The sequence below is a fragment of the Corvus cornix genome, chromosome 6 (genome assembly GCF_000738735.6).
Source record: "Corvus cornix cornix isolate S_Up_H32 chromosome 6, ASM73873v5, whole genome shotgun sequence".
Classification (NCBI taxonomy): domain Eukaryota; kingdom Metazoa; phylum Chordata; class Aves; order Passeriformes; family Corvidae; genus Corvus; species Corvus cornix.
In genome coordinates, this window is record NC_046336.1 from 31,836,499 (window position 1) to 31,859,972 (window position 23,474).

The 23,474-nt window shown below is 40.5% G+C and overlaps 2 protein-coding genes across 4 annotated transcripts in view; one reads left to right on the forward strand and one right to left on the reverse strand.

Annotated features, from left to right (window-relative positions):
- HERC4 (HECT and RLD domain containing E3 ubiquitin protein ligase 4) overlaps positions 1–15,368 on the reverse strand; it is a 29,686-nt gene extending 14,318 nt beyond the window's left edge. For 2 of the 3 annotated variants that reach the window (XM_039554007.1, XM_039554005.1), the window contains exons 1-11: positions 15,233–15,368; positions 14,290–14,437; positions 12,789–13,077; positions 9,867–10,026; positions 8,736–8,812; positions 6,447–6,668; positions 4,857–4,948; positions 3,506–3,636; positions 2,664–2,824; positions 2,246–2,322; positions 97–221 (exon numbers count right to left, since the gene is read on the reverse strand). In XM_039554007.1, the coding sequence (XP_039409941.1) occupies positions 97–221; positions 2,246–2,322; positions 2,664–2,824; positions 3,506–3,636; positions 4,857–4,948; positions 6,447–6,668; positions 8,736–8,812; positions 9,867–10,026; positions 12,789–13,014 (1,271 nt within the window). In that variant the 5' untranslated portion in view covers positions 13,015–13,077; positions 14,290–14,437; positions 15,233–15,368. The remainder of the gene's footprint in view (positions 1–96; positions 222–2,245; positions 2,323–2,663; positions 2,825–3,505; positions 3,637–4,856; positions 4,949–6,446; positions 6,669–8,735; positions 8,813–9,866; positions 10,027–12,788; positions 13,078–14,289; positions 14,438–15,232) is intronic. The other variant, XM_039554006.1, reaches the window with a different exon arrangement.
- An 811-nt stretch (positions 15,369–16,179) lies between these two features.
- The window catches only part of MYPN (myopalladin), a 75,472-nt gene continuing 68,177 nt past the window's right edge, over positions 16,180–23,474 (forward strand). The window contains exon 1 of the mRNA XM_010400753.4: positions 16,180–19,609. The gene's annotated coding sequence lies outside the window, so the exon portion shown is untranslated. The remainder of the gene's footprint in view (positions 19,610–23,474) is intronic.

Below are 23,474 nucleotides of genomic sequence, written 5' to 3' on the forward strand. Positions count from 1 at the left end.
TTAAAAATAGCTCTGCTACGTATGCCCAAAGCCCCATTAACACTCAATTCAGAAGCAGAATTACCAGAGACAACTTCTTTCCCTTACATCACTTACTTAGCTATCTCTACAGGAAGTCTTCCAGATGGGAAACTCAGCAATCTTTGAATAAACATTTCATTCACAGTCCAGATCTGCTTCAAAAGGTCAGGATACCTAAAATCATCTGGTGGCACCATGTTCTAAAAAATTTTAAAGAAAGCGTAAAGAATCAGGCACACAAAATTGATTTCCAGAACAATCAGCCCTCTAGTTGAGCTGTCTTAGCTGACAATTTGCCTACCCCGACTACTGCTGTGAAATACTCTGTGTTCTAACAGTTCTGCATTCACCATGAAAGCAGAGCATACACTAAAACCATCTCCATTAAGTGTTAATTCACACACCTCGCCTATGGCCAACACCTTAAACATTACTTGTCTCTATGATGAACACTAACCAAGCTTTAGATGTGAGCAGCAAGCACCTCCTCTCCAGCCACTAGGAGCCACTTAGCTCACTGCCAAGCTCTGAGCACACAGAAAAGGAGCCATTCAATTTTTTAGACAGATGTTCTTCCACCCCACTTCCATCAAGCTCCTCTGAGAATGAATTATGCTTCTGTGAACATGCCCTGCATCATCAGAGGAGCTGCATTTGGAAGTGCTGCTCATATAAAATGAATTCCACTAAGAGCTGTAATAGTAAAGAAGAGGAGAACCAAGATCATTGTTTTGAGTAGGAGCATTGGTTCAAAAAGAGATGGCAAATAGCACCAAAAATAAGATTAAATCGGTGAAAGAAAACATTCCTCCTGAGGGTGCCATCTGACAACACTGAGCTGACTCAGTATGACAGTGACTGTCTGCTGCCAAAAATCAGCACTTCTGATCCCATCCTACAGCATCAGGACAAGGAACACTTTTGCCATTTCTCTTGTGTCCAGCCAAAGAAAACAACTCAGGGAACTGAGCTGCCCAAAAACTGATTTGAGAAAACAGATTTTGGCCGGGCCCCCTTAACTGGCAGGGACACACAACCCCCAGGGGTACAGTACACACAGAACTTTGGAATAATTCAATACAAATTACCAAACTAAAGAGTACTAAAAGGGATATTTTTGCAGCATCAATGTTCATCTATTGCTAGTACTTTTTGTACAGAACAAGCCACAGTAACTGCATTCAGTCTCCAGTTCACCTCAATTAGTAAGTCAGAAACTACTCCGGTAATTAGGAAAATTGCACATAAGAAAGTTCTTAAGGATGTTTTAATAGACAAGTTTTGAGCCTATATTATAAGCCATTTTCCAGTTTACATCTGCTAAGCAAGTTTCTCTCAAATACAGCAATGGTTAAAACTCTGTCAGAATTTAGAAAAAAGAACCCAACAAAACAATCGTAGAAAAACTGCTGAGTCTGTACCACCAGAACAGGCTCTGAGCACAGAGCACTGCTGCAAGTGTGACCTGTACTCACTTTTTCCTGACAAACGTGTCCCCACTAAAATCCATTTTCCCTTGTGTCCAAATTAGTTTTCACCCTATACACTCAACTCTTGATGCTTCATTAATCCCCATGGTTTAATATCTGCTGAGCTGTACTGGAAACAGTCCCATGAATCTTCATCTTGTTTTTATCTCCCAACTCACCCTTCAATAGCATTTTCTTTCCATCACACTTCCACACTGCCATTTTTACTGTAAAGTCCTTCTAGACTTCTTTACGTAGCATTTAAACAGATGAATTCTTGTTATTCTAACACTTAAGCTTTAAGACTAGTATAAAACTGTGACATAACAAACTACGTAATTTTTAGCAAAAAGCTCCATTTGTTTCCTTACCACTGTGGCATGTTAAAATGACTACAGAGCAGAAGACATCAAGGCTGCTGCTGTCATGAGCTATGAGGAGGACTGGGCAAGGAGTGAAGTTCTCAAATATTCAATCAATTCTTCCCTTATGACATGAAAAGAAGTGCATTCATCCATCAAGAAAAAAGCTGATGCCAAAAAGTCTCAAGAGCTTCCTGACAGCTAACACTCACCAACTGGATCCAAGTCCTCCAACTGCTACCATGACTTAGTGCCTTTTGCTTCCACACTGCACCAACAAACTTTACAATACAGTCACATGCACCTTCAACATCAAAATCCTTTAAAATGCACCAAAACCCCTAAAATCTAACTTTGACAAGCTTTGGAACCAAATTATACTTAATTTGTTACCTGTGGATAAAAGTAGTGTGCAAAACTTTGGTCCCCACCAGAGAAAATTCTCTTTACACAGTAGCACTCCTCATTGTCTGCAACAGGAATAAAAAACAGGCCACCATGAAAATGTGAAATTGAAAAATTATTAAGATGCTGCGATCAACACTCAGTTACAAAAAGGTTCCCTTGTTGCAGAATCTCGATACAATAGTTAAGACCATCTTTCCCTGAGGTAAGTTCTAGGTCTAGTGCTACCAGAGGCCCTAACCCAGCAGCACAGGCATGTAACTCCTACACCACGAAAACAGAGCACAGTGGAATTAAAGTGTTTGGAAAAAGTGATTTTGGCCCATATTTAGTTTAAATCTCAAGAATTCTAAGCTACTATAAAGGAACAGGTAACCACAAAGTAAATACACCAGATGCTGCTTACCTGTGCTCATTGGGCATTGAGTACTATAGGGAATCCAGTTTCCTTTCACTGTGAAGGGACTTTTCCTGTTACTGGTGGTCCCAGTACCTAATTGCCCATTACCTCCGAGTCCAAAAGAATAAATTCTTCCAGAAGAAGGGACGAATGCAGTGGTGTGCTGCCTAGGGCAAACAGAATTCAGTAACGCAAACCTAATCACTGGAACATGCTTTGTGCAGGCCTGTCCAGGAATTGTGCCAAACAATGCATTAAAGGTCCTGTCGGACCCAACGCTCCACTGCTCTACTGGCAATGCACTGCCACTGGCAATATTCCACTTATACTCCAGTAGGCAATCCTCCATTTTTATGGAAAAATTCCCAGAATGGAGCTGCCAGTGCTTAGCCCCTGTCTGACCTTCAGAGCATATCAGAAATGAATGTCTAGAGACTGCCTGCATCTCCTTTCCCTTATCCCGCTCAACTCTGGATGTCCCCTCTCCTTTTGCAGGCCTGTGAAGAACCAGTTGGGAATTTGTGTAAACTATTTTGTACCTTCCCAAACACACTTGTTCTTCAATATGAAATGAAATGACAGCAACAAACACTTTCACACTTCATACTATTGCTCACACTGCCAGTTTAGAAAATCAGAACCTCTCAAATATATAACTTCCTTTGGTTCTTCTATGAATGCTTTTGAAATCCCAAAAATATCTCTAGCTATCTTTTGTTAGGGGTCATCTTGTCTTCCCTGACCACAAAGGGTAAGAAACCCCCTGCTTCATACTGCAATAGATATGAAGTTTTATACAAAACAAATTATCTGTAAGATTCACAGTGTTAGCACAGAATAGACCTTACCTGCCACAGGTGATTTGCGTGACAACACTTCCCATAAGCTCAAAAACTTTCCTTGGATTTATCTCATGGCTGGTAGAGTTATGACCCAACTGACCATAGCCTCCAGCTCCAAATGTAAAAACCCCACCTTCCTAAACAAATAAATTTTTTAAATTAAGATGACTGTATACCTCAGAACAAGAAACTTCACAGAAATAAGGTTTTAATAAATCTTTTTCTGATGATCTTGGCATTGCAGGGAAAGGACAGAAAATATACATGGCACAACAGGGTCCTGAGACACAGAAGAGTGACAAGTTAATTGGAGTTATGAAAATGTGGCACAGCTATGAAGTATTACCTTACCTGTGTTAAATCACACTCATCTAATTTCCTTATTATCATTCAACAGTCCTGCCATTAACTTGTGTCATTTATAGATACTAATCCTCACTTTTCCTCTTTTCCAGTTTTCTTGATGAACTTCACCAGTATACATACTCACACTACTAAAAAGTATACTTTGGCTTTGAAACTCTGAATACAAATTATAAAGTGATTAGCAAACAAGAAGCTGCCCTGCTCAGCAGATGATACACAGTATGACTGAAACAGCCTTTGAAAGCATAAGAAACCAGAAAATTTCAACATTGTTGTAAGGCAAGTAATTTTTTTAAGTGTTCTTGATTAATCAAGAAATTAACCAAAACCTTCAATGTTTAAATCAGAAACATTTGCAGAAGTTATACACCTTACCTTACAACAACTCCGAAACTTGCCATTTTCAGATGCTTTGAAAATGTAAATCTGTTTCTTTCAACTCTGCTCTGCATCAGCTTGGTCCTCAGCTGGAAATTCATCACTAAAATTGCAGCATCCGCTGAGAAAACCCAACAGCCTCAGTCACTGAGTCAGGATAGCAAACAGTGCCAGGTTTTCCTGAACTTCAGAAGGACTTGGGGAATGCTCACACATAAACAAAGTACTGCCTACAAAAGGTGTACCAGCCCCTGGCTCTGCAAGGGACAATGCAGCCATACATATGGGTGACAATCTGTACAAACACTCACAGTACATTCAGCATCTCAACCGAGCCCATCAGCTTTAAAGCAAGTTTGAAGTTAACTTCTATGCATGAAAAAGGAAAATAAGCATTTAGAATGCAAGATTCTTGTATTTGGTAATTTTTTTCAAATATTTAACCACTCTTCCAATCTTTCCTCAACTTAATCCCATAAATTTAGAAGAAATTTTATTTAGAATTCAGTTTATTATTTTCTGTTCAGGTAGCATCATCTCCTGAAAACATAAAAAAAATTGGAGCATAAACATATGCATATCTAAACATAAACATATCTTTTAAGTCCTGTACCTTCGTAAGGGCAGCAGTATGATCTTCTCCACAACATATATGAACAACCTTCTGACTTCTCAGGGACTTCAGCAGCGTAGGAACATACCTGTCTGAAAGGTTTAATAAAGAATAAAAAAAGGTCACTTATTTTGACAATAAAAATCAAAACCCAAATAGTTTTGCTCATTTATTCTAATTTGGTTCTAATCAAGCAAGCACTTTAAATTTCTTACCATAACGCAATCCCTTTGACTGAGTTTATGGATCTTGGAGATGGAAGTGTTACTACAGGAAAAACAGGGACTACTACCCTGAAAAAACTTTGTAGTCCATGGTCTCACTTTCACTAGCACAGGATCATATGTCAATACAGAGATCACTAAATACGAACAGTACATTAGACCTGGCACTGGCCATGAGAAAAGAAAAAAAAAAACCAAAACAAAACATTGTTTTTGTTTATGTGCTTCAGGTTTTTGTGTCAGTTGGTCTTCTTTGGAAAGTCTATTGATGCACAGAGTAATTTATATATTACTAACTGCATAACAGAATGGAGCACTGAACAAACAGGAAGCAAAACTAACTTCCCTCCATCGCTACAACGCGTCAACTTTGAACAAAGGCAATTTTTTTAAATGTTAGTGCTAATGTCTTAAAACCCGTCAGGCATGCTAACATGTCTGCAAGAAACCCTATGAAGACATTAAAAAGGGATTTTACTGAGAAGTGATGCTACATAAAAGCCTGGGGTTACACACATTCCAAAGAATATGCAGAAGCAACTGAAGTCTCCTGTGATTTCTGAAGAATACTTGTAATTTTCTTATTACATGAATGCGACAATTTTTAAGGCATTCGGATGTGCATTTTATTTACAACACATTTTTCCTATTTTAAATGGTTGACAACAATGAATCAGTAAGAAAATCTGAACTCATGAAACCATCTACAAATTATCCATTACTAAACTGTGTATTACAGGAGCCTGACAGCAAAAACTGCCATCTTGGAGCCCTGTGAGCAGATACTATGCATGTAACACAATACAAACAACAAAGAAACAACTTTCTGTCTAACCTAACCACGTGCTAAAAATCATTGAGGGCCATCCCCCTAGCAGAGGAAGTTTCGGAAATGTTAGCCAAAAATTTTGAATGATTATCAAAAGTGGCCTGAGAAAGAAATGTAAAAGTAATTGGCAGTAAAAAATGAAGATGGCTTAAATGTGACTACTACGGACAACCAATTAGTTTTGATAAATTACTGCTTTTGCCAAGCAATTTCATCCACACAAAATTCAGTTCAATCCGTAACTACTGCACAGTATTTTAATTCAATCCCATTAAGTCACAGGAAGATGTAGAACAGGGAAAGAAAACAAGTCAAGCAGACAAGGATCTCAACATAACACTGTCAGAATTCTCACTACAAAACAGCTGAGGAAAACACCTCTGTGTCTTCTTCATGCAATCTCACGTGGCACTGGCACACTCCAACAGTACCAAACAAGGTTTGTTCTGTCTGCTCCTTTCCTAGGAATACTGCTCTCTTTGGATTCACAACCCAATGCCTTCAGCATGAAACTGTCCTGAAGCAATGCTTACTTACCATTATCATCATTAAGACCCAGCTGCCCAAATTTGTTGCGTCCCCATCCAAAGATGGCTCCAGAAAGAGTTAGTACAAAACTATGAGCTCCTCCTGCAGCAATCTGTGCAAAAGGGATTCCCAGCAGAGATTTAATCATTTGTGGTGAGGTTTGTTTCTTATACTCATAACCTAAGCCCAGCTGGCCATATTTGTTTTGTCCCCAGGAAAACACTTCACTTCCTGTTTGAAGGAAAAAATACACAACCAAGAAATAAAATTAATATAGTTTAATAAAACAATGTTTATCCACTGTAAGAAAAACTTAAGGTTAGACCACTACTCTTCATATATTTTTGAGTTTGAAAATGCATACAAATTGCTGACTTCTCAAGCTAAGCATTCTTCTGTAATTTGCAGGCATTCAACTCAAACATTTAATCAGACTGGAAGTATTTAAATTGCATTCACCATCCCCCCCCCCCACCCTCCCAAAACTGCTCTTAACATTCCTGTCAACTGCGTTTGCTTATTACAAAACAAGACACTGCTCCATGGGAAGTTCCACTACTGCACAGATGTTTATGCAGGGCTCTGCCAAAGTTGCACCCTGAACATGCAAAATTTTCCGATTACCAATCAAAAGCCTCATCTAAGATTTTCTAAGGTAAGATACTTAATTTTTACACACAGTTTAAGAGACATATTTTAAAATACTGTCTTCATTATACGATAATGAAGCACAAGGTTTATAATGTCTTTCAACGCCTTATAAAGAAAAAAACAAAAAAAGAATGACAATCAAAGACCTATTTATGTTAAGACTGCTTCCAAAATAAAATACTCTCTTGAACAACCAGTGTTTTGCCAAGGTATTTACTATCCTAAAGATTAACACCCAAACACAAAATAATTTACTTTTGCTGACATGGTATGTTTTCAAGAGCTATGTTACCTTCAAAATGCTTCCTATGTCTCTCCCATCTCCACCTTACCAATGACAGTTTTATCAAGATGGGAAAACAATGAAACCCATCCTCTGGAGTACTGGTATCTCAGATTTTATTTATTTATATGAACAACTAAACCCAGAAAACCCGACAGTGCATGTCAAGAACAGAAACTGAGCTGCAAATCCATGAACTGGCAAGAAAATAGTGATGCTGTACTTGAAGCCTGTAACTATTTAAAAGACTGAGTGAATTTTAAATCACAAATTTCTATGACATTCTTGCACCTTTGACCAACAGAACACTTAACAACACAACTCTGCTACTCCCCACATTCTACTGCTGATTTTAACTCAGGCAAAGGGTTACTTGTGAAGCTCTGCCTGCCTGCCCTGAAAACAAAGGCATTTCTTTGGGTTTGGTAATTACACCTGGGCATGGCAATTACATAATGGCATGGAAAACACCCAATATGAGGCCATTAAGAGTCACATACACAATCCACGCACACATAATCAGCATAAACTACTGTATTTAAAGAAAAAAAAAAAATCAATCTGCATACAATGAACACCTACCTCCCCACAGTTACTTGCTTCATATTTTAATCATACATTATTAAGAAACACTGACAAACTACAATCTTTCTGGAATTTTTGTTTAGAGTAAGTTTCCATTAACCCTTTTCAGCAGCCACTTTGTCCAAGTGGAAGTTTTGGCCACAACTCTCCTATATCATGATAAGACAAGCAAACAGCAAATTTAAACTCATGTTCATTTCCGGAGAGCTGCACTAACCAGACATGCAGCACAAGTGAGGCCAACTAAGTGTGGGGTCACAGCCCCAGCAGAAATTTGAAGAGATATTTAAACTTCCAAAAGGTGGCTAATACGTGACACGGCATTTTAACTATGGAAGCACCAAAGAACAGAGGCTTTGCCATAGTAAAGCAGACAAGGAAGTCATTCCTGCAAGCCTCAGTAACTTGAGGTCACAGGTTAAAACAGACAAGGGACAGAGCAGCGTGCCAGCAGGATGAGAAAGATACAGGACCAAGAAAAAGAAACAAAATAAAAAGGAAGTTACATGAAAGCCAGATGATAGAATTTGAAAAAAACCCCACACATCCCTCCTCAAAGAAATAAAAGCACAACTCAACATCCATTTGTACGTTTGTTTTTCAAACTCAAGCTTCCATCATTAAGTTACAGTGCTCCTACCAACCTGAAATCCCACCTGTGTTAAGTGGCAGCATGTTTTATAAACACATTGCTTTTTAAAAAAAGATAAAAAAAATGTCAAAAACTTTTTAATTCCCTGGTAAGAAATTACACAAAACTTAAGAAGAATTTGGCTTACCTTTTGATAGTGCTAGCGAGTGATAATAACCACAAGCAACTTGAACAATTTGGATCTCTGATAAGCTTTTAATATTTCTATTGGGGTAAGAAAACAGAGAAAGAATTAAGCTATCAGATCATGGTATGAAATAAAGGGTAATATACAAAATGTGAATCCTTTTCATTGAAGTATATTAAACATCCTAACTTTAATTAGCCACTATTTAATAAAACCTGAAGTCAAAACTGCTTCTTTTCCATAACTTTTAAGGTCAGGTTCTGCCTTATTTTCAAATAGATAAAGTCTGTAAAAGACCATAATGAAGAATTAGGGAGGTTCATGTGCTGGGAAGGCGATCTCACACAGCTGAATGGAGGAACGAACACAGAATGCAAGAATAAACTGATTCTTTCTAGTTTCCAAAATTTCAGTTTACAGAGCTAATACACAGTGCACAATACTATAAAGAAGTTGCAAATACACCCACATGTACATTAAAACTAATAACGCTTTAAACTTTGGATGAGGAAAAAAGTTTCTAAAGGACCTGTGGGCTTTTAGATTTGATGCAGAAATAACATCTTGAATATTGTAGCCATGAATTACTAAGGTTCCAAAGAATTGTTACGTTTGTGTGTGGACTTCAGGTAGCTGGAATGCTTAAGGCATTCTGAAAACAAGCACGTGACCCTGCCCAACATTAATTTTTTTAACTAGAAGGTGTATTATTTGATGACAGTTGAAAAGCTTTAGGGTAAAAACTGAAGTACAAAGATCAGACAGCAAATGTACCTTCTTCAAACTGAAAGTTTAACACTACTTCTCCTTAACTTCTCTTAAATGGCATTCATACTCTTAAAATACCGATCCTACTTTTCCAAAGTAAGTCTCATTCTTAGTGGAAGACTATTAAAAAAAACCAAACAAAAACACCCCAAAAAGCAACAAATCAAACCAAACACACCTGTAACACATTTCTCACATAAGATGACTTTTTGAGAAACTGTCTACACACAGCATTCAAGTGTCATAGCTAATATACATTTTCTATATTTATATGGTTTTACCTATAACAGTAGAATAGCTTAACCAATGTGATTTAAGCACATTATTAAACAAAAAGGCAACTTATTATGTACTATTTTTAACCTGGGCACTCTGATGCATTCCTCTGTTCCAGGCAAGCCAAGCTGTCCATCAGTAGCCAGACCCCAAGCATATACCTGACCTTTGTCATTTAATGCAAGAGTGTGGGCTTCTCCACATGATACAGCTACAATATTTTGGGCATCCAGTGCACCAACGTGCTCTAAAAAAATAAATAGATAAAATAAGTTGTTAAAAAAAAAAAAAAGCTACTAACAAGCTAGGGTTGTTCCAAACAGTTTTACACAGTACTAAGACATCAACTGAAGTGATGTTCAACTGAGCCCATTAAGTTCTGCTGAAACACATTTTATTTAAAATTATGAACATTCAATTTTAGGAGAAATATGTTAAATTTGACACCCCAAAGTAACCAAATAATGACTGTGTCTGGAGCAATATACAGAAGTGCACAAAACCTGCAGCTTGATCATAATGGATCCTTCTAATCTTGCTATCTGAAAATGTGCAGGAACTCAATTAACAGTAAGGTCAAATAGATTACTGTCAAATGACTACACGTGTAGACATTATGTAAGAGGAAAACATTCCACCACAGCAAATTAAATTCACCTATTCATTATTAAGAAAAAGCCTGCAAAACAAGGCAGGGCAAATTACAGACTGAAACTACTGATTTTGCAATCAGCTACACAACATCTTCTTTATAATGTAAAATACTGTAGAAACAGATCCTAAAGAGTAACTTTTCTAGACATACAGTGCATGCCTCTGAAAAGCACACACTAACATATCTGTGATTTTTTTTTTTCCAGTAGCCTGCACCAATACCTTTGGAAACACTCAAACTCTGGTTCTGGGCTTATGATTTGTGATCAGAAGTGTAACGTTTCCATTTCAGCAATAAGTAAAGCTGAGAAATACCATCAGCACCTGTCATTAAGGTTCGAATTTTTAGTAGTTCCCTTAAATAAGGGACTGCTTGAACATTTTACTCCCAGTTTTTAAACACAAATTCTATTCCAGCCTAAGAATGGCACAGTACTGAAAAAGCCTGTGTATCGTCAATGTTACGGGCTCTCTAAACACAGCCTAGCACAGCCCAAGTCAACTTCAAAACAGTAGCTAACATTATCTGCAGCATGACAGGCACTCAGCTTCCAAAATAAACCAACACAGGCAGCAGATATAAGTTCTTTTTATTACATACAGCTGGTCTGACTAAAGAGGTTACCACCCCAATTCACTCATCAGAGCCTCCCACAGCTCTGCCAGTAAGAGAGGTCATGGAAGCACTCTCCAGCTGGGGCACCAGCACACAGATTAGCTCAGGCAATCTTCCCCAGCTGCTGAACCAGCCAGTCTGACTCTGCCTAATATGGATTAAGGAACATTCATGTAGTCCCTATGGCAAGCAGAGCTCTAGGAGGCAGAAAGAGGAAAGGCAGTGGGGACACAGAGGTAGAAAAGACACACAGTCAGCAACAAAATTATCTTCAGTAAACAGAAATACATTCAAAAGAGAGCATCCACCCATCTGTAAAGATACCAAGCCTCTTTAGACTGTGCAAGTGAGTTATCCCAATGCTCTGACTTCATATGACAACACTCAGCAGTATTATCAGTAACCTCTAGGTGAAATGGAAATTACAGAGGAAATTACAATGCTCGTGTGTCTGAGCATGTTAAAGAAAAAATTATAGCAGGTCGACTATATATGAAAGGTCATACAAATTAAAAGTCAGATATTTTCATTGTAACCTTTAGATTTAAAAGACAATTCAGCATAATTTTCAAAGTCAGCAACAAGTAGTCAGAGTAAGTTTAACATGCCGAATTTCTCTTCACATTCAGGAAGCAGATGTTTGCACAGGATTAAAGTTTCAGTTTATCAGTTTAATATCCACATACTGATTTCCAATAGAAGTCTAAATTAGTTTTAAAAAGCTACATCTCAAAAAAAAAAAAAAAAAAATAATCTTTAACTGGCACCAAAACCAAAACTGAGTAAAGGAGAACTACTAAAATACCAAATGACACCTCATTTCCATTTGAAAAATTTGTGGCAAATATTGAGCCAAGCAAGTTGTAAAACTGCTCTAGGAGTGATTAGAATGAAGTCTTAGTAAGCCTTTCCAGTTTGTTACATTCTGCTGTAAGCAGTGTGAGCAGCACTCTTCCCTGGCTCTCAGCAGCACCAGCTATGACTCACATGCAAGCTCTGAAGGGAGCCCATGTGCACACTCCTCTGCAGTCCCTGCAAGATGTTTACCCACTTCTGCTCCAGAACCGCACTAGGAAGGAGCAGAAACACACACAGAACATAGGTGGGAAGAAGAAAAAGCCCAGAGAAGCGTTACACAGCGTCCCTTAGGCTTCTCCAAATCCTCTCCCCGTAGCACTGCATATGCTCATAAGTCTTTTATCAAAAGTTTTATTTTTAGCTCTTACAAAAAGAGAACATTGCTTTAATCAGACCTGCTGTACATCACATATTAGACAACTAAAAACACACTGCATGTTTCTCAACTGTGATATGCCAAATACTCATTTCCACCATTTTCCAACAGCCAAACCCATACATAAAAGGACAGTGCTAATCCATGCATTGCAGCAGGTCAACTCCCCTTGAGATTAAAAGCAGGCACCGAGTCTCCCACGGCCTTAGGCAAAGTGATTCCATGCTTGAAATAAAAAATAGTGGCACTGTCCAGCTGCACAGCAGGCAAAAATATGGAGGGACTGCCATGTTTCACAGCTGGTTGCTTCCAACTGTCACAAGAACCCATCCAAGCAAAGCAATGCTTTTCCAGTCAAAAATATGTCCATTCTTGGAAGAGCTACTGTGCATGAATTTGGCACATGCACGGACACTGGCAATCTTGACTTTGATGAAGCACAATAAAACGAAAGCCACACACACCACCGCACAGAATCTCCACAATTCACCACTTCTAAACTTACCAGGTCTTTTCCTGGCTTTTTCGTGCCCTAGTTGTCCTAGATCGTTGCATCCACACGTATAAACAGTCCCATCATCCAGGACAAAAACAGTATGTCTCAGTCCACATCCTACATCTCTGACCCTTTTATTTAGGAAAAAGTCACTTTTTCTGGGTTCTAAAACAATCTCTTCATCAATTCCACCCAATCCAAGCTGTCCAAAAGATGCATTGCCCCAGCACAACATGTTTACACTTCTTTTTATCAGAGATCTTCCAACTTCACTTTCTAGAATATTCCTTCTGCGTAGCTGTTAAGAAAAAAGGAAAATGCACATCTTTAGTATTGTCCTCAACATTTACATTATTTTCTATACAGCATGTAATCCATGAGCTCACTTTCTCTATACCAATGTATTAAAACCCTGAACAATTTTTTAAGAGCATGATTTGCTTTCTTGGACACGATTTGCGTTAACACTGCAGGAAAATGCGTTCTTTCCCATTTCATATACAACTTTTAAGATGTGCAGCTCCCTGGTTTGATAAAACTTTGTTTCAAAAACTTAAAATATCATTCTTTGTACAACTTCTTTAATCGCTAATCCAAATTTATACAAACTTGCAGTTGCAACCAATTCCAGCCAGTGGAAATGACCTCAACTATCTTCCAAGGAAATAGCACAGGCTACTTTCTTTATTTGAGGAGCTGCATGACTCCAGCAAGCACTGTGTAGTGCCTCAAGATCATCAAGAAAAACACTTGACTCATAGCTTGGAAAAAATTGGTCAGCTCTGATCAATCCAGTTATGCAATAGCAAGTACAATATGCTGTGTCAGTCCTTACATTTAGACAACTATGAGCCAACTGAACTTACAATTTAAAAGAAAATAAATAGCTGAAACTCAAGTCCACAATCTTGCACTGCATTCAACACCAGCTACAGCTTCAGTTACTCTGCAGTAACAGGAGGACACACACACCAACTCCCCCAGCAAGCCCACACCCCTAATCCCTAAATTACAATTACCGGTATATGTGCTGACAGACTCTGTACCTTTTTGGAAAGGATTCAAAGCTAAAGCTACCATTCTCTTTCATTTGCAGTAGTGCATACAACTAAGAATTCTCGACAATGTTTTCACTACTACTTATACTACATTTCCATGATAGTAAGTTTCCCTGTATTTTCACAGCAGTTTAAAAGTCAGTGTAAACCAAAGTGAAATTACTATAAATTTTCATCTGTGACCATTATTTAGAAGACATTCTGCAGGGTCATAACATGTATAAACTACCTAAATCCCAAACTGCTCAAAGAAGCAAGCCAACACTTAACATCTAAGTGTTACATACATCAAAGGGCAGAATTCTTGCCAGCACAACGGGATAAGCTACTTTCTCTGCATAAGTCAAAACGCAGTAAACAAGACACTTATTTTTGTGACTGCATAAAAAACCCCAAACGCAACACCAAACCAAAACAGCCAAAAAACTTAAAATACATTGCATTCTGTTTACCTATCTCAGGAGGTGAGGCATGATCAAATATTTCCCTAGCTATATCCTACCACATTCAGAAGGGGACATCAAAACAAAGACGTCTTCAGTTAAGACATAGCTATGCAACAGCACATGTCACACATCTGTAGCAGTGACTTGCTTCAACCTGCAACACAAGAAGTTAGAAAAGATGTATGATTATAGTTCTTTGCGATTTCTGTAGTCAAGATTTATCTCCATCTCCAGCAGGAAAAAAAAAAAAGAAAAGTTCTCCTTTCTATTGAACTGTATAAGTGTTTCCACGGAAGGCGGGGTTGTTTTGTTCTGTATCATTTAAGAGTCAGTAGCCAAAGTGCTGAACTTTGATCTCAAATCACGGCACTCTTTCAGCCCTGTGTGTGGGTGGTCATGAGAGCCAACTCGCGCCGTCAGCGGCTGGATACTCCCGCGCGTGACGTCGGGAGCGGCCCGGTGCCGACAGCCACCACGGACGGGGGGAAAGCACCGCACTCGCCCTGTGCCGCCGGGGAGCGCGGGGCGGCGGTAGGGAAGCGCCTGGACACTTCGCGCAGGCTGTGGCCGCCGTCGGAGCGCTGACGCGCGCTCAGGCCGTGCCCCGTGAAGGGACTCCGCCCGCCCCAGCGCTCGCCGCGGCTCGGCTCCCCGGGCCCGCCGCGCTGAGATGCGGAGGGAGCGGCGGGCGCGGCCCGGCGGCGGAGACGGGCGGCGGCCGGACCCCTCCGTGCCCCGCAGCTGCTCAGCGGCGCCGCCCAGCCCAGTCCCAACTGCCCCGGCCCGCCCGCACCTGCCCCACGGCACCGCCGCCCGGCCCGCCCCGCTCCTCCGGCCGAGTCCTGCCGCGGGGCGCCACAACCCGAGTGCGGCCCCGGCCGCTTTTTCGTCCGCCCCGCGGGGCCCGAGGGCGGCACCGTCCGGCTCCGCTAAGGCCCGCGGGACTCACCGGTGGTAGCGAAGCGCTCCGCTCCGCTCCCCTCCGCAGCCTGCCCACCGCAGGCGCTCGCCGGCCACCGCCGGGGCGTGAGGAGCGTGAGCAGCCCCGGGCGCGGTGACAGGGCCCGGCCGCCGCTGCCGCGCAGGCGCCGGCTCGGCGGGCGGGACCGCAGCGCCCGCTCCACCGCCCGCCTCCCGCCGGCCCGGTCTCGTGGTCAGGGGCGGGGATGCGGTGCGGTGCCGTCACCCGGGCTCGGCGGAGCTCCGAAAGGGACGTCGGTATGGGAGTCACCGCGTGGTTCGGTTCCCGCCGTTGGGAGGAGCGAGGAGTTGATAGCAAAAATGAGTCGTAGGACAGGCCCAAGAAGTGAGGAGCGCCGGAGTGATGTTTTCGTACTCGTGGTGTGCTCGGGGAAGCGGCAGGGTTGGGCACGGAGCTCGGGTGTTCCCTCCGGTGGTGACTGCAGCTGTACGCGTTCTTGGCATGGGAACACATGTGAGCGCAAAATACAGAGCCGTCGTTGTGTTACGTCACGGTTTTTAAACTGAGAATAAAAAAACGTGTGTCCTGGGGCAAATAGCTCCCTGAGAAGAGGTCTTCTTATGGCGTGTTTCGCCTGCCTTGCAGAGTTCTTCAGACACTTGGGCGCGTGTTGCTGTTCCTTACCCAGATCTACGGAGATCTGCAGAAGCCTCTGCTTGATCTCTGAGGGCACGAAAAGAATGAGATCAGTGAGTGGGAAGGAACTGGATCCGCCAGGGAGAAGCAGGAACAAACTGTTCTTCATACTCCAATTACGCGTCATTAACTTGTGAGAGCACGGAGTCGTTCCCCGCGGGTGATCGCTGGTGCTGCTGCAGCGGGAGGCAGCAGTGTGAACTCCAGCCCTCCATGGCCTTCCTGCTCCAGGGAACGGCGTGGCTCTGGGGCTTTGCTCTGTCCCTCCCGCACAAAGGAATGCAGTTTTCTGAATCCTCTAGTCTGGCTACAAGCTTTTCTCCGTGTCAGAGCATACCCAAGGTGGGCACGGCAAAACGCTTTTTTTTCACTGAACACGTGTCTCTAGTGGAACCACTAAAAGAAAAGTTTACATGCCAGACGCATTTTTTAACTTTTTTTTTTTTTCCCCTGGTATTTCGCTTGGTACTGGGAGGAAAATCCACTGGAATTTATGTAATTGGACCCGGTTGGGAATCCAAATGAGATTTCCTTATTTAGCAGGCTCTTTATAGTAGGATCCACCTTTATGTAGGTCAGGAAGTGAAAAAAGGCCAGGACCAGGCATACTTCACAGCAAGTGATTTTGCAAACTGTGGGTAAGGAAAGTTCTGTGTTTGGTGTCCTTTTGCCCTTTGTTAAATGGAAATCATTTAACAACATCCCAACGGATGGGATGTCTTGGTCCAGCCATTAAACACTCCTTTGTATATGTAAATAGGTACAATTCTACAGGGCTTCTCAGGATTTGTGGTTGTAGATTTATCAGTAAAGATTCAAACCAGAAATACTAAATTCATACCTAGAGAAAATGAGATTGCTGCGTAGCTGACACAAGCTAAATGATGCAGCACTTTTCAGGGTAGCAAATACCCAGTTTTGCTATTTAAAGGAGAAATGTGAGTGATTTGCCTTTTGCCATTCTGCATCTAAGACTGGAAGGTTAGCAGGAGCTGTGGCACAGAGCAAATGGAGGAAAACATTTCAGTTATCTTCTTAACTTTCTTTTCCTTTTATTTGTGAGCTCAAAGGAGTAGTAACTGAATAACTACACTGTGAAGTGGATTTTAAATATTGGCATTCATTGTGCAATGTGTCCTCTGACCAGCATGTGGGGATATGCCCATGTACTTGAAGAGAATATTATATGCCCACTGCAATTTTATACAAGGAAAAGTCACTTGGTATAACTGCCTTAACACATGAAATAAAAAATATATAAAGATGAAACAACATCCAGTGCTGCCCAAATCTCAACTTCCCTCCGTAACAGACGCAGCTATTTTATTTAAAAGAATTATTCTAATCCTAAATTGTAATACTGTAAAATGAATAATTCAAATGTGTCTTCAAAGAAAGTGTAAGCCGTATTTTTATTCTACTTATCACCTATCTTAGCAAATTTTCTTTTCTCTGCCAGAGAAACCATATTGTACCTGTCTTAGTACCTAAGGGGATCCCCCCTTCCTGGGGCTAAAGACCCACAGGCAGTGGGGGAAAGGGAGTACATGCTCTGGTGCCACAGCACTGCTTGGGCTCCGTGCCACTCAGCACAACCCATGCTGCACCCACTGCCACTAAACCTGCCACAATGGGGTTCTGGAGCTGCAGTGCTCAAGAGAACTGGGGGTTGCTTGCGCCCCAAAGTTCCCAATGTCCATTCTAGCACTTGCAAAAAACCCTCAGAGATACAAAATCCAGTGAAAACAAGAAATGTAAATCTGCTTAACTTCGGGGGTGGAATTTATTTCCTTGTAAGTGCCTTAGCACTGAGGGTTTCCTATTACCATTGCACAGTCTTCTTACTGATGGTCACAACAAGAAGGAAACTATTTTCAGTTCCCCTGCCATTATTAAAATAGCAATGCTTGGCTACTGCCTGGTGATAGCTGTCAGCATAATTGTGGTTTTTAAATTGTACCCCAGTTAATCCCCCACTGAGATAATACAAAAATGGGGAAATAATCATATATAGGGTTAACTAATATGTACTTTATGCTTAATTACTAGAAAACATCTTTCAGTTAATATACATGTTTTTGAAGGCTACAGTGTTATGGCACAAAACTTTCTCTATAGTTAATAACAGAGATGGACTCTGCTCTCTGCCTCCATTTTCTTCTGGCAACAGCCAGGACATACTTTATAAACTTTAATTCTACATTTCAAACCCCTTTGCTTTATACTTTGATGTGTCACAGACTATAGAAAATAGAAATGGGTGTCCAGAACAGCTGATAACATGAAATTAGAGATGTCAGCATTTTGCTGTGAGAAATTGCCAACCTTTGTGTGAAGCCTTTGTGTAGAATATTCTTGATTAAGACAAAGAAAAGGCTTTAGAATGCAAATAGCCTTACAAACAAGGGATGGTCAGACCCTTTTATGCCGTTTCTGTTTTACAATTCATCTTTAGATTCTTCACAGTATCCATGTAGACAACTCACACATACACAGAGTATGTGTTTTATATGCTCTGCCACTTTATAGCTGAGCATGTTGTAGTTCTCTGCCTGCCCACCCTGCTCACAAACAATTCTGGTTAGCTCAAATGCAAGTGTGCTTACCAATTATTACAACCAATTATTTATTAACTGATGGCAACATGCTGAAACAACTTGAACAGTTTTTGACCTGATTGTGAACATAAATCACTATAGAAATACTAAACTGATAACATTGCAAGTTCTGTGGTTAACTCGAGGCATCTGATAAAGGGGGCTGGGTAAGGGAAAACTGGGGAGACATACCTTCAAATTAAGATAAGCAAAACCAAAAACCTGCAACCTCCCACTCCCCTCATCCTCTCAGGCAACAAACTATAGCTGAAATAGCCAAAGGAATGCTATTCATAGGATGATGAATGCAAAAAAAATGAAAAAGCAGTGAAGGACAAGGATGAACCCTGGACACGGAGTCTATAATGAAGCAAACAAGCTGACCTTTGTGTTAGGGATGAAGCTCTTGCACTCACAAACCCTTGCGTGGATCCAGTGTCCCCAAGCCCACACAAGCTGGCACTGAGTGACTCCCCTGTGCCCTGGCATTATGGCAGAAGCCACACAAGTGCCCAAGCAACTTGCAGGTTGGGGCTGAAGATGCTGAACATTTTTGAGCATCCTACACAGAGGGTTGGGAGTGCAGCCGCTTCCCACATGTGGCACATTTTCTTCCTATTGAAGGGATGTTTCACACTATTACATGAATTTTTCTGTTATAAATAGATCAGCAGGCCAGGTGCTAACTGAGCACCAGGAAATTCCCATGTAATCTTTTGGGTTTTTTGGTTTAAGAGCTGGATGCTGAGACACCAGTTCTCATGTCATTAAACTGGGCTTTTGGTCAGGCCAAAACTGACCTTTGATTTTTAAGATGTGATCCTACAGGAATACAATATCAATAATTGAGCAGGTTGTGCCCTGCAGAGACCAATTTGGTAACACACTGAACCTCAGCTTATAAAATAGCTCCAAGGGGTGCCACATGCTGCTGATTCTGACATGACACTGTGTCTTTGCATGGCAGCATGATGAAGCACCCTAAAATTAGCCTTCTTACTATTTCGTAAAGAGCAGGCAGAAAGGTAGCAGCCTGCACTCAGGAGAACAAAGAGGCACAGGAGAGGACCAGAACTGAGGCTCACACACAGCCTGGTCACAACACTTCATGGTGAGCACTCTTGGCTTCTTTGCAAATTTCCATGTTGGATTGTTTAGTGTAATTTCTTATCCCAAGCACAGGGTGACCTGATTGTGAAGAAAGAAAGGTGCTCGTGTAAACAGAGGTGGACAGGAGGGACCTGTTCTCTCAGGGGGCTTGGGATTCAGCAGAAGGGAAAACTAACTGTGAAAATTACATGGATGGTCTCTTTTCTTAGGGGTGTGGTGGGAGCTGGCATTTAATTCACAGAACTAGGTTTGTTGTTACTGGAATAGAACTGGGAATGGAAGAAAAAAATGGGCTGATATGAAAATCAGAAACAACATGATAAAGTCCCTTTCTATTAAGCCAGACTGATTTTTTCCTGATACTCAGTTCTATCTCTACCCCACTTATTGGGTGATAAAGTCCTTGGCTTTACAAGGAGTAAGATTTGAGAGCAAAAAACCAAATCCAACTTCCAGGCAGTAGGAAGACAGGCATGGATGTGTTTACGTATCAGAACAGAAATAGTGAAGGAAAAGATCCTAGACCAGAGTAACGCTTGCAGATGAGGAGAAAAGAGAAACTGTGAGGAAACATTTGAATATCAGAGGGCACAAGAGGCATGCCATGAAAGGGATGTGAGCACTCATTGCTAGGAGGGAAGGAGGCACAGCACACCTCTCTAGGAAGCAGAGGACCCCGCCATCAGCTGGGTGTGACAGCCTGTGGCCCTGTGCCTAAACAATTGTCAGTACATGCTGTTTTCTCTGTTCCTGGGGTAGCACTCTGAGAAGAATAGCTGGGAAGAAAGTAACACTGAGGCATAAACCGTGACTGGTACATTCAAACTACATAGAGCTGTTTCTGCTATTAGTTATCACTCAGAAATATGGGACTATTTTGCAACACAGATATTTTTGTTCAGTAAAGATGATTGGACAGTATTCTGCAGCTCTTCTGATTTAATTTGGGACAACATTCATGATTTCACATGTATTACTGAAGCCCAGAGAGGCATGATTCTATAAGATCTCTTCTGTGCTGTTAGCAACCAACAGATATTTGGTAGAGCATGGACTGAAGTGTGGTGTGAAAGTGGCAGTGAATCTATGACATTTGTATCAACTACAGTACAGGACATCTGTGTTCATAAAGGGGATTAAATATTTACAGTGGTCAAAGAGTCTTGGACAGATGGAAAATTAAATTTCTCTTGCACAGAATTTGTATGTGAGCAGTCAGAGCTTGGAGTCCTTAAAGGGCTGTAACTCTTAATTTCCTGTAAGTCTCAACCTTGGCACTAGAAAAATTAAAAAAAAATAAATTTGGAGACAGAAGGTAAGTGACCTGTATGAGCTGAGCAATCAAATCTTCATAACTGTATGAAAAATAGAATCACTGCTGCTATCAACACAATTCCTATATAGAGAAACCCAGTGACTCCTTATGTTCCCAGAGGTCTCCTAAGTCAGTATTTATTTAGGAAAGAAAAATTGCCACAGATTTGTAATGTTTTGTTTCTGTTTACTGACACTGGAGTGGTGCAAAGTGCTGCCAATTTTGTTGTTGACTTTTTAGTATGAGTGATTTGGACGCTCCTATTTCACTGCAGAAGACTTTGGGTCAGTGTTTTTGGGATAATGTTTCTTTGTTTATTTGGTCTACCAGTGTAGAACAAACTGCTTCCATTTAAAAGTTCAAGCTTGAAAGGGGAAGCCAAAGCAACTGTATATCTTTTGGAAGCAGAAACAGTAGAGCAGCCACTTGTGCCAAACCTCCATTGCATTTAGCTGTGTTTTTTTCTTGGATAGGAAGGAGGTAGCAGTGATTCATCACCTATGTCTGCCTGATGAAGGCTTTCTTGTCGTTAATGTCAGCAAGTCACTAGGACACCACTAAATACGATCACTGGTCCCAGTTAGAAATGATAATTTCAGGAGTACTGGATACTCCCCACTTTACACATACATATTTGCTTTCCTAGAAGAATAATACAGAGTTATTTTCAGCTTCTGGGCAAGGTTCTAGAGTAGCAAAATTATTCCTAAACATACACAGACCTTCAGAGAATTTCACATAGAATTTCAGAGTAGTCCTAGAGCTTGGGACCCCGAAGATTTAAGTGAGATTGTTCCTGAGACTGTCTCAGGAAAAGACATTTCAAGAGTATCCAACTGACACAGCAGCTTCTGTTCACTGCATGACCCAGTGGAGACATCCAAAGCCAGACAGATTACAGGAGAGTCAGCTTGGAACACCAATTTCAGCAGAAAACAGTTACACACAATATTTTAGCCAGTAGACTTGTCAAAAAATATTGTGCCCAAATGTGATATAACTTCTGCAAATACAAACAATTCAATACAAACACTATTAGGTGCTTATAGCTTGTAGCAAACTCAGCCAGGCAAACTGGCTCTTTAATGGACGGTACCAATATTACCAATTAAATTCCTTTGAGTATAATTTTTTTTTTTTAATGAAGGAAAGGAATGCTTATTTGTCTCATGAACAAGTTGCTTTGTAGTAAGCAGCATTAGGATTAAAAATCACTTTTCTGAGAGGCAAATTATGTGATCTTTATAATTTTCCCTGACCTCTTCTTCAAGTTTGAGCCTCTAAATAGCTCATCACCATAATAAACCTGTTTGTGTTGTCTTCTGTGTTTATAATAACCATAAGTATCAAAATAGTCTGTTCATAACTATAATAATCCCTACTCACTTTCCTGCAGAATTCTAATAGGCAAGAACTCAGAAATGTTCCATTTATAGCCATTACAAACAGTTGTAATTTCCAGTGCATTGTATCAGCAATGACCCCTTAAGAATTCAGTATTTGGGATTAAAGTGTCTGCACATTTTCAAGTCAAATTTAGGAACAATGTTATCTTTTGGCAAAGTTTTAGTTTAGGATAGTTAATAGCAACACATACAGTTTTAAAATCTTCATTTTGAAACTTCCCACACCATTAGTTTTACAGCTAATTTTGACTGGATATAGAACTATTTGCCCAAGTAACAACAAAACAGATACTGTTATTATAATGATTTTCTGATGTTTTCTAAAAAGCCCACAGCAAGTTAAAAGAAATACCATTTGATAAGTAGAATTAAATGGATTTAAAAATATAATTTAAGTATATATATTTTGAAGTGAAATTTAAAAGCTCAAGAATTATCAAATAAATTTATGTTTATAGCCATATTTCAAGAAACTTATAATTTTTGTACATTAATTTTTGAGACATTAAAAATTCAAATAGCATGCTTGACTCCACCATACTTCCTTTGGACATATACTGATCAACATAAAGAGAATAAAACTACAAGCTAGTAATATATTCCTCATCAACTATTTTCTGATGTAAAACTGTGGCTCCATCAAATCCTGCATCTCGGGATCTAGGCCAGAGAGATCTTCACATCTCTGCAAAAGATCCAAAGGTTTTCTCTTGTGCCACAGAAATAGACACTAAGTATTTCAGGATTAGGAAGCATGCAGTATATAAAGAGTTTCTTTCCTGAGTCTTCCAAACCCAGGAAACAATCCTGTTATTCCTCCTTAATACTTCCAGTAGCACAATTGAAAGGAGCCTGTGGGAGCACACAGAAAGTCATTGTATCTGCAAGAGACTGTTCTTAGAGTGCTCATTCTTGGGAGTCAAATTATCCATTGGTTCTTGGATTTTCAACTTTATTATTATATTGACTACAGCTGGGAAAACTCGGGAAGTTCTTCCCACTGAGTTCTTCCTCTTCATGCTCCCCAGCCACTCAAAGCCATCATTTTCCCTGCTTCCCTTTCCTCTGAGTCAAACCCTGAGATAGGTCAATTATTGCTCAGTGGAAGCCAATGGCCAATTTAAACTAGCTGAGTCTTGATGGGT